This window comes from Myripristis murdjan, chromosome 14 (assembly GCF_902150065.1).
Source record: "Myripristis murdjan chromosome 14, fMyrMur1.1, whole genome shotgun sequence".
Lineage (NCBI taxonomy): Eukaryota > Metazoa > Chordata > Actinopteri > Holocentriformes > Holocentridae > Myripristis > Myripristis murdjan.
The window spans coordinates 38,752,519-38,764,130 of NC_043993.1; the positions used below are offsets into that span (position 1 = coordinate 38,752,519).

The following is an 11,612-nucleotide window of genomic DNA, read 5'->3' on the forward strand; positions in this document are numbered from 1 at the left end:
TCTCCGCTCGGACAGAGCAGCTCTGCTCCTGATGCTCTGAGGACCACCTAACAGGATGACCTGGGGGCGCTTTTCTGAAATATTGCTCTCACACACACACACACACACACACACACAGAGAGAGAGAGAGGGTGGAGCCAAGAGCAAACAGCCTGAAACAAAGAGTATAGACTAAAGTGAGCTGTGCATCTCGTGGCTTCTTCATCAAACGAAATGCGTCTCGTGCGGCGGGCCGGAGCTCCAGCCGTGAGGTCCAATCGTGTGATTCTGCAGTAAAAAAGTTTAAAACGCAAGCTTCCTCGTGTTTTTTTTTGTTTTTGTTTTTGTTTTGTTTTGCTTTGTTTTTTTAGTATTGAGACTGAAATTATATTCCTCTGCAAGAATGTTTGTGTTTTTTTCCTGTGACACGTGATTTGGCCTGTGGTGAGGTGTATTAAATAAAGTCCTGACAGCTTCTACTCAAGAGAAAGAAAAACCTCTAAAACCTACAACCCTTTTCATGTGTCTTATGACGGCAAAGGAAAAAAAATTATGAATTAAAGTGACATTTTTGTCTTTTCTTTAAAACAGCTGATCAGTATTTTCAGTTTTTAGTTTTATCAAAGCAATCAAAATGAAAATGTTTAGAGTCGAGCGACTGTACAATCTCATAGTGGCAACCAAATTGCTGTAAAAGTTTTTTTTTTTTTTTTTTCCTCTTGCAGGAGGAGGAGAGAAAGAATTTGATATAAATGTTGAAACCCTCTCAGTTTGGTCTTTGGCTCCTGGAGCATTCCCAGTATATTTTAGTGGTGAGCTGCAGGACAAAGGAAGGAGAAACACTTGGGATAAAAGTCCTCAGGTCACTCCTCTGTCCCACTTTACACTTTTGTTTAACCGTCGCTTGGCGATCCTGACCGGTTCAAAGTCAAACTACTGGCGTAAAAAAGAGGGAAAAATCTTGGAAAAAAACAAAGGAGAAAGGGCTTAAGATGGCTTTACATGGTGAGAACTCTTTTTGTGAATGAAGCTATAAAAACTAAGTTGCTCCGAGGGAAACGCACACACATGCATGTCCACAGAAACACAACACCAAGGCTGTTCCTGTGGACTGACTCTTCCCTGTGGCCTGCAGGGCTTTCCTTTAAGTGCTTTTTTTCTGCCTCCAAAATAAAAGCGAGTTGTTGCTGCTGGTTAGTGCTCTCTCTCCAATGTGAACATCTAAAAGACACCAGGTCTCATCTGGCAGCAGCTTCTGTGCAGTCAGGGCCACAGAAAAACAGGCTCTGAGGGGGAAAATCTGTTAGAATTCCCATTCATGAGGCTCGTCTTTGCTGGCAGCCTTTTCCAGGCGATGGATGATGTTATTGAGGTTTGCGGCTTTCTTCTTGCGCAGGCTGCTGTCTCGAGGGTTGCGCACGGCGGGAGAGGACGCGTGGCCGCCGTCGGGGAGGCTGAACAGGCTGTCCAGAGCGCTGGCGGCGTGCTGGCCGCTGCTGCCTTCTTCCACCTGGCCCAGCACGCAGTCGCCCTCCGCCAGCACACCTGTGCTGCTGGGATCCAGGTCGGGTTGAAGCTCCGCGGCGCCTTCGGACCCGTTGGCGTCGTAGTAGTCTCCCTCGCTGGCCTTGGTAGACTGACTGGACGGGGAGGTACCGGCCCCTGCTGCAGCCTGGATCTCCTCAATGAAGAGCTCCCGCCGGATCCGGGACCTGGAAGATCAGCCACACCCAGACAACGGGCCTTGTTTAACAAAAACTGAAAAAAACCCTCAGGTGTCAGTACAAGGCAGCTACAGCACACAATACACAAAGTGGCGTCCAAAGGAACAAAAACATTCTATTCTGCTATTTTTGCTCTCGTGGACAGATTAGCGCCCTGTGGCTCGGAGATAGCCCTCGCTCACAGCGGCACGGCGGTGGAAAGGCGGCTAGTGACGGTACCTGTAGTTGTGGAACCAGTTGATGACGGTGCTTGTTTTGAGGTTGAGCTGTGATGCCAGCTCTTCGATGGTTTTGGGGGAGGGATAGGGTTTCTGCTGGTAGGCCCTCTTCAGAGCCTCCTTCTCCTCAGGAGCCAGGACCACCCGGGGTTTCTTCAGCTGGTGCTGCAGCGCCCCGTCCTGAGGGCTGCCCCCCTGGCTGCAGTCAGGGTTAGGGTTAGGGTTAGGGTCCCCGCTGCCTTGGCTTTCACTCACCGAGCTGTGGCGTCGCTTCATGTAGGCTGATGTGGATTAGAGAAGAGAGAAGAGAGGGTGGGTGAGTCTATATATTGCAACCTTTTACCGTAATGCTGCCTTTAAAAGCAGGAAAAGACAACACTTGTACCATATCACAATATGACCATATCCAAAATACCAGATGATATCGAGTTTCAGCGCTATGCAATTCTCTCAAGATATTTCCATATCACATAGTTGACCAAATCAGTTCTTACTTTTCATGCTTTCAGTTGAAGATAATATGTTTGTTTAATAACTTTAAATATAAAATGTGTTTGATTTAGGGAGTATTCCTGTTGCTGGAGTTATGCACCTTTCGGTGACAGGCCACACCCACCGCCGGACTCGGTATGACAGGGTCAGCAGCTCTTTCTTGCCCAATGACCAAGAAAATTCTGCCGTGTTATGTGAATCTGCTCTGAAGCTACACTATATTAAGTATTCGCTCGGCTGCCTTCACACACATATGAACATGAGTGACATCCCATTCTTAAACCATAGGATTTAATATGATGTGGGCCCATCCTTTGCAGCTAGAACAGCTTCAACTCTTCTAGGAAGGCTTTCCACAAGGTTTAGGAGTGTGTTTATGGGAATTTTTGACCATTCTTCCAAAAGTGCATTTGTGAGGTCAAACACTGATGTTGGACAAGAAGGCCTGGCTCTCAGTCTCCACTCTAATTCATCCCAAAGGTGTTCTCTCGGGTTCAGGTCAGGACTCTGTGCAGGCCAGTCAAGTTCATCCACACCAGACTCTGTCATCCATGTCTTTATGGACCTTGCTTTGTGCACTGGTGCACAGTCATGTTGGAAGAGGAAGGGGCCATCTCCAAACTGTTCCCACAAAGCTGGGAGCATGGAATTGTCCAAAATGTCTTGGTATGCTGAAGCATTAAGAGTTCCTTTCACTGGAACTAAGGGGCCGAGCCCAACGTCCGAAAAACAAGCCCACACCATAATCCCCCCTCCACCAAACTTTACACTTGGCACAATGCGGTCAGACAAGTACCGTTCTCTTGGCAACCACCAAACCCAGACTCGTCCATCAGATTGCCAGACGGAGAAGCGTGACTCGTCACTGCAGAGAACGCGTCTCCACTGCTCTAGAGTCCAGTGGCGGTGTGCTTTACACCATTGCATCCGACGCTTTGCATTGTGCTTGGTGATGTAAGGTTTGGATGAAGCTGCTCGGCCATGGAAACCCATTCCATGAAGCTCTCTACGCACTGCTCTTGAGCTAATCTGAAGATCACATGAAGTTTAAAGGTCTCAAGCTATTGACTCTGCAGAAAGTTGGCGTCCTCTGCGCACTATGCGTCTCAGCATCCGCTGCTGTCGTTCCCAATCGCTTCTACTTTGTTATAGTACCACTAACAGTTGATTGTGGAATATTTAGTAGCGAGGAAGTTTTACAACTGGACTTACTGCACAGGTGGCATCCTATTACATTACTATTACAGCACCATGCTGGAATTCACTGAGCTCCTGAGAGCGACCCATTCTTTCACAAATGTTTGTAGAAGTAGTCTGCATGCCTGGGTGCTTGATTTTATACACCTGTGGTCATAGAAGTGATTGGAACACCTGAATTCAATGATTTGGATAGATGAGCGAATACTTTTGGCAATATAGTGTATGTGCCTTTATATGTGGCGGGTGTCCATCGCCCATGCCTCTTCCTTGGCCCATGACAAACCTTTTTTGCAAGGCCATTCAGAAGTTTTTGAGATATCCTGCTAACAGAGAACGAGGCTAAAACCCAACCCTCTGCTTTTTACCTCCACTGGCAGAGGAAAACTGGCAGGGATCGAGCATGCTAATGGACTGTATTGAGAAATTATTGATTTTTAGGGCACATTCAGCATTATCTCAATTTGGCATGATACATGTACTTCTCAAGCCAGAGGGATTTTTGTCCATGTGGTGCAAGTTTTTTCACATGGTGTGGCACTGTGCTGCAGTAAACTGTAGGGGGCAGTGTTGCCACAGGAATCATGGAGCTCAGCTGGACTAACAGAGAGAACATCAGGATCTTTGAGCAGCAGTTTCCACACAGCGTCACACTTCCTTCAACAGCCTGAAGAAAAACATTCAGCAGTCAGAACTCCCCTCTTGGTTTAATAGCAGCAACATACATGCAAGTGTTAATTTGGATTTTGTTTTAATCCCAGTCTCACGACCATGTTTTAGTCTGTCAGTAAAACCTTCAGTGATACTTCAGTTATAGTCGATGACAACAAAAAATTAATCTAATTCCACTGGATCGTTTTTCACATTGTTTTTGCTGTAAATTCCTCATTAAACTATTTTTGTGACACATTCCTCGTTATAGCATCTTCTATTTTGTAGCTGGCCTTTGTTTTTAAACTGTACTTACTGTAAAAAAAGTAAAGTTTGCCCTTATATCTGCTCTGTTCCAAACTGAGGTCAGGAGTTGTGTTTTCATTTGACTATTTCTGGCATTTTCGTCTTGTTTTAATTTGTTGATGAAAATGCCATTTTATTACCTCACAGTTCTAGTCAACAAAAGTTTTTTTTTTTTTCTTCTTCTTTTTTTTTTTTTTTTTTTTTAGTTTTCATCTAATTTTTGTCCTGGAAAAATGACGAACTTTTAGTCATAATTTAGTCATGGTTTTAGTCAACAAAATAACATTGCATAACTGGATAATCACAGAATGTGATCCACTGGAATACTAATAGTACAGTATCGTTATAGTGTTGTATTCATATTAATATAGTTTGAAATCTGGTTCAACAAATATATTTAGTGAGTGCAAACAACAACGACTACATATTTCCATATTTTTTCACATGTTTAAAGTGAAATCAAAGCAGCAGATGCATGTTAATCATCTGTAGGTGCTAATATGACTTCAGCTTGGCTGTGAAGCAAGCAAAATTATTTGTATAGCACCTTTTCTGCACAATGCAATTCAAAATGCTTTGTATTAGGATATAAAAAGAACACAAATAAATAAATTTAAAACAATAAGGATTGCAGGGCAGGCAGGCTCCGTTGCAGGCAACACAGTTTTAAGCGTAGATCTAAAAGTGGTCGTAGTACCGTCTGGGAGTTTATCACAACTTTCTGTGTGGCAGAAAAACAGAGAGCATGTTTTGTTCCTGGGGAGAGTCAGCGAGCTCGTTCCAGGTGATGTTGGAGTCCCAGAGGTTCATACGGAAAAACAGGGTCAGAAACATATTTAGGTCCTAACCCACTGATTCATATCTAAACTTCATTTTCTATTTTACAATAAACTCTTTCCCTTATTGGGAGACAGTGTAGGGACCAGAGAACTGGACTAATACATTGTTTTTTGTTTTTTGTTTTTTTTGTCAGTACTCTGGCTGCTGCATTTTGAACCAGTTGCAGTGACGGCTTTGTTTGGCAGGCCTAAGTGATCCAACCGACTGGACACGTGTACAAATCAGTTTTTTAAGGTTGACTTTGGTCATGGATGATGCTGTTTTTCAGATGATAGGCTGATTTAGAGACAGATTTTATGTGGCTGGTTAAATTCAGATCTCATTGCAGCATTACTCCTTGATTTCTGGTGTGGTGAAAAATGTGAGGAGTGATTGATAAGTGGAATAAATTCCTTTTTGTTATCTCCAGTGAACCCAATCATCTTGCATATTTCAGGTAGTATCTACAAAATGTATATGCTTCATGTTTGTGCTAATTCCTCCTCCCTTTCCTCCAGCCGCTGGTTTCCATTCATTCCACTACGATATGAACATGAACTTTCAGAGCCTTCACACTTTCTTCACTCCAGTTTTCCATCAGCCCAATAAAGTCCTCCACATGAGTTTTCCTAAAAGCAGCAGCACTGTTGGCTTTTCAGGACTTTTTGAAACTGGGTGGTGTGAAATGAACTCTGTCTGAAAATAGATTTTACACAGCCAGTTATCAGCTGTGTGGTTTATGAACGCTGATGACTTTGTTCGCTGCAGAAGCAGAGCTTGGTAAGGTGGCTGTTTCAACCAAAAATTCATATTTAAAAGTCAAATTTTATTATACGCTGTGAAATCTTTAGTGAATGATTTGCTGCATGCGTGGTAAATCAGTGGTATGCTCCTGTCAGCCATTTCAGGAGTGTGATGCCTCCTATCTGACACAGCCCTGGCTGTGAGTATGAAGGAACAGGCCGCTCTGTGGCTGCAGCAGGGCGCCCGGCGGGCCCGGGGCATCATGGGTAATGAGGGTTGGCCGACAACGCCGCACATCAGCAGGTTGTGGCTCTGAATCACAGCGTGGCCTGGGAGCACAACACCAAGGACCACCAATGTCACGTTCAGCCAGAGAGAAGTGTTAAACAGGCCTAATCACTCCAAGACTGTTCAGTTAGCTGGCAGGAGGAGGAGGAGGGGGGGGGGAGGAGGAAGAGTAGGAGGAGGAGGGGGGAGGCTGGATGGAGTGATGGGAGGGATGAGGGGCTCTGATGAGTGCACTGGACTTTAAATAAGAGGCCCTGCAGAGGCTGGCTGCTGTCGTGTCTGATGAGAGCCTCGATATGTGGCACCCAGATCTGTCCTGACAGCGCCTAGCAACACACACACACACACACACACACACACACACACACACATCATATACATACAAACAAATGCATGCACACTCAAACGCACACTCAGCCCCCCCACACACACACACACATTTTGTTTTCCACCTGGAGCTGTGGCTTGTGCGCTTTGACTTGGAGGCCCACGGACAGATCTGGGCTGTTAGAGGAGGAAAAGAGCAGCCGGAGAGCTCTCTCTCTCTCTCTCTCTCTCTCTGTCTCTCTCTCTCTCTCTCTCTCTCTCTCTCTCTCTCTCTCTCTCTCTCTCTGTCTCTCTCTCTCTCTCTCTCTCTCTGTCTCTCTCTCTCTCTCTCTCACTCTCACTCTCTCTCTCTCTCTCTCTAACAAACTCCAAAGATGGCGCCTAGCAGAGCGCGTAGCTCCACCAGCACGTCGCTGTCACGTCTTCGTTTTCATGCTTTTAAATGAAGTTAATGTTTTGGTTTTTTTTGGTTTAATAAATGTTGATATTAAACAGTTGCGTGTCTGTGGACGTTATGGACGTTATGCACCTTGCTGTGATGGACGACGCCCACTTCGGCCCCTTTTGACAAATCAACATTTAAAGTGAATCTGCTCCTTCTTGTCTCATGACTAAGCTTTCTACAGACCTTTTGAGATATCCTGCTAACAAACAAACAAACAAACAAACAAACAAGCAAACAGGCAGAACGGGGTGAAATAACCCCCAAGCCGCCCCTAGTGTGTGAGATGGAGGTGGAGGATTTCTTTTAGAGCTGCAGCTATCGAATATTTTAGTAATCGAGTATTTGACCATATCTATCTATCTATCTATCTATCTATCTATCTATATCATAGATATATAGATAGATAGATAGATAGATAGATATGGTATTATAACATTATAAATGTATTATTAAAGGACATAATACAGTAGATTCGTGGCTGTGCATTTATAAACTAAATGCAAGTGTGTCCATTGTGTGTGTGTGCATGTGTGTGTGTGTGTGTGTGTGTCACAGACATGTCTTGGCATGGCTGTTCGGAGGTGCAGCGCGAGTTGCAAACTCGCTCGCTATACATACAACTATAACTAAACCAATAACTTTAAAATGAAGAGCACAACATCGCATTGGAAATTAATATAACAGCAGTGGCCGTAATCGGATGTCTGTGGCAATGCGACAAATCTGTCTCCACGTGTTGCATGCCACGCGGTTTTTGGAATGAAATAGTTCGTTTTAATATTCTAACACATTTCTGTTCGCAGTGCTAATTTCGTCGGCTATTTTTCAATTTAATTTTAGTCTTAGTCTTGTGTCAAATGCCCTTATTAGTTTTAGTCATATTTAGTCAACTTGTATTCTTTTTTGTTTAGTCACATTTTAGTCGATGAAAAGTCTTGTAAAGTATTATAGTCTAGTTTTAGTCGACTAAATTACAAAGTGTTTTAGTCAATAGTCTTTTTTTAGTCTTTGACCTGCATCATGTTGGCTTTTTTTTTTTAATTTAACAATATGTTAAATTATTATTATTTTAAAAATGTAAATTGCTTATCAAATAGACCTAACAATTCAGCTACTAATGAATCAGTAGTATGCATGTGATAACATAGATTTAAAAATAATCCGAAGTGATACCTCTTCTCTGAATAGACAAGCTAAGCCAGTGTGCTGCTGTTAGCCAGTGAAAATAGAGCAGAGTGGCAACTCTTCGCTTTGTTACACAATCTATGTCAGCGCGCTGCTGTTTTAACTTTGTTCTCACCGCGCTACGGTGTGTGTGTGCTCCTCAGTCACACACACACACACACACACACACACACCTCGGCATGAGCACACGGCAGCACAGGAGGAGAAAAACTAACGCACGGTTGTGCCACATTAAAAACAGTCGGTGCGAAACACAGCAGATTTATATTTTTATTTATTTATTTATTAAGCGGTTTTTCGAGGCAGGAAAAATTACCCGAGGCAAAAAAAGAATCGAGGTACTCGATTACTTCGAGTAATCCTTTCAGCTCTAATTTCTTTCCATTTAAAAAGGTCAAGTTGACTTTGCTCTCAGAGCCAAACTGAAAGACGGTGAAGTAAAGATGTTGTTATCCCCAGCTGCCGACTTTGTTTTATCGATCAAACGTAATGGTTTTATTTCATCTAAGCCAGGGGTCCCCAAACTACGGCCCGCGGGCCAGACCCGGCCCGCCTAAACAATTGGACGGGCCCACTTTGATCCCAGACAATCCCTCTAAACATCGCCAATTTTTTTTTTTTTTTTTTTTTTCATGATTTCCCACAACTGAATAAATACTACATATAGCAACACGAAACTGCTTTGCTAACTAAATCATGTTGTAACTAGAATATCCGCTGGAAAAAAATCATTTTTTCTTGGACTGATAGTTACAATACAGGCTACTGCTTTCCAGTGTCGGCACCACAACAAACATCTGTCTTTTCATAAACTCACCGGCAGATGTTTTATTTCAGCTCTGATTAATGTGGCTAAGCAGCAAAAGTAAGGACAGTAAGCAGTCACATTAAGGCTGAACAGAGTTATAGAATCACCTTTTCAGGCTGTTATCAGTTTACCTCTGAAATAAAGACCACAGCTTTCACAGATGTGTTGATTTATTAAATGTTCATTTCAATGTACAGATGCAAACAAATTGACAAATTAATTAAATAAATGGCCTAGAAAACTAATAAAGACTAAACAAATTAATAACGATTAATAGGCTAATTAATAACTGATAACATTAACACATTAATAACAAGAACAAAGTTATAGCCGCACATCTCCGTGGGAAATCTGACAGGTACTGTCCGTGGTGCTGAATCTGCCTCAGCAGGTACTGTCCGTGGTGCTGAATCTGCCTCAGCAGGTACTGTCCGTGGTGCTGAATCTGCCTCAACAGGTACTGTCCATGGTGCTGAATCTGCCTCAGCAGGTACTGTCCGTGGTGCTGAATCTGCCTCAGCAGGTACTGTCCGTGGTGCTGAATCCGCCCCGGCAGGTACTGTCCGTGGTGCTGAATCTGCCTCAGCAGGTACTGTCCGTGGTGCTGAATCTGCCTCAGCAGGTACTGTCCGTGGTGCTGAATCCTCTGAGGCATTTCATTCTCTTTATTATAGAAATTAAAGCTCCATAAAATTCAGGGAGGATCTTGTTCAGCTCTTCTTTCCTTACAGGTGAGAAATCAGCTGTTTGCCAGGTGTTTGTCAGGTAGTCTTGTAGACATTTGATGGCCCAAGACGTTGACCGGGCCGTACCGGCTTCATTTCCTGACCTCTCCAGCTGATCCAGCTCTTCACTCGTCACTCTCGCGTATCTCTCCTTTTTCTCTTCTGTCTTGTCTTCCTCGTTCAGCCGTTTATCCAAACTGAGGTCACCAAAGAAATCAAAATTGACAACAAAACGGTCCATTATGCAGGAGAACAAAGCTGACAGCGGCTTTTGATGCGGGTTTCAGTGAAACGTTTCGTGTTGCCATGGAAACCACACAGACTCGGGCAACAAGATATAGGCGGAGTAATATTTTCAGTGATGAGGTATTTTTCATTTGAGCACGGCTAGCTGTGCTGTCATGCTTATTTGAGCACATTCTAAATGTCTGATTGACCAATCAGATTGCTCAGTTGGATCTACGTGTTGTATAATATTAACTAATTCATGTTCACAGGCGAAAATATCGGCGTTTTTTTTTTAAACGCACGGTAGGCAACCATAGCCTGAGTCGACCACCAGAAGAGTGAAGTGAAGATGAATGTGTTTGCACTCCGCCGGTCCCGGTCCAAGTTGAATGGCCTCCCCTCCCCCTGACAGGCTGATGAATTTGATGAAAAAAGTTTGGGGACCCCTGATCTAAGCCTTTAGTAGGAATGTCTACATGTATTTTTTCGTGCTGTTTATTAGTGCTACATGTTTCCATACCACATATCGATCCTGATTTATTTTTGAAAACCATCCAAAAACGAGCATGTAGAAAGTCAGAGAAAGAAGCACAGGGAGACAATGAAGAAAGGAAGAACATGGAGGAAAGAACAAAAGATGAACGTCTTGAAAAGCCTTACCCTTCTTCTCCATGCGCTTCATGTCCATGAGTTTCTCCACATTGTGAGGGTCCCTGAGCCAGATCTGCATCCGGACGAAGGGTTCGCGGCCCTTCAGGCTGAGCTTGTGCCAGGGCTTGGGCCTGGCCAGCAGGTCGGACACCGAGCCCTGCGTCAGGCCCAGGATGGTTTCACCGAACAGACGCTGGCCTGGAAGAGGGACTTTCTTCATTAAGATCTGCCTTAAGCAACACATTTACATAAATATGACACGTCTTCAGTGTAAACCGGGAATCGGGCTGCGACACAGTGTGATGGATACGACGGTGCTGAGTATTTTAACCAGGTCACCTCATCGCATTTCTCTCCTCTAAATTCAGACACCTGTGACTATTGTTTTGGATGAAAATTGTATACTGTAGCTTTTGCTCAGAAAATTTGCGCACAATTACAAATCCTCACGTATTTTTTGTTCCTCAAGGTCAAACTGCATGTAAAGCTTGTGCAGGTAACAGGGACGCATCCGAATCCAAATCCGTTATTTGGAAGAGCACAAATAATGAGACGGGAACATATTTCTTTTCTATCTGAAGTTGCATGGTATGATTTGGAATTGGGAAAAATGGTAAAATTGTCATGTCCAGACGGTTTACAGCAGGCCTACTCAACTCGCGGCCCGAGGGCCGCATGCGGCCCGTGCATCATTTTTATGCGGCCCGCCACTGTCAGATAATAAAAATATTATTATGTTTTGACCTACTGACCAGAAGTGGGCGTGCCTCACCTTCCACAGCTGATGGACAAGCCCACACCGCGAAGCACCCGCCACCCGACACA

The 11,612-nt window shown here is 44.0% G+C and overlaps 1 protein-coding gene across 1 annotated transcript in view; it reads right to left on the minus strand.

Annotated features, from left to right (window-relative positions):
• Nucleotides 1-265: 265 nt before the first annotated feature.
• Nucleotides 266-11,612, minus strand: part of LOC115372049 (homeobox protein cut-like 1) — a 148,096-nt gene continuing 136,749 nt past the window's right edge. The window contains exons 22-24 of the mRNA XM_030069749.1: nucleotides 10,797-10,985; nucleotides 1,923-2,202; nucleotides 266-1,691 (exon numbers count right to left, since the gene is read on the minus strand). Of these exons, the coding sequence (XP_029925609.1) occupies nucleotides 1,283-1,691; nucleotides 1,923-2,202; nucleotides 10,797-10,985 (878 nt within the window). The 3' untranslated portion in view covers nucleotides 266-1,282. The remainder of the gene's footprint in view (nucleotides 1,692-1,922; nucleotides 2,203-10,796; nucleotides 10,986-11,612) is intronic.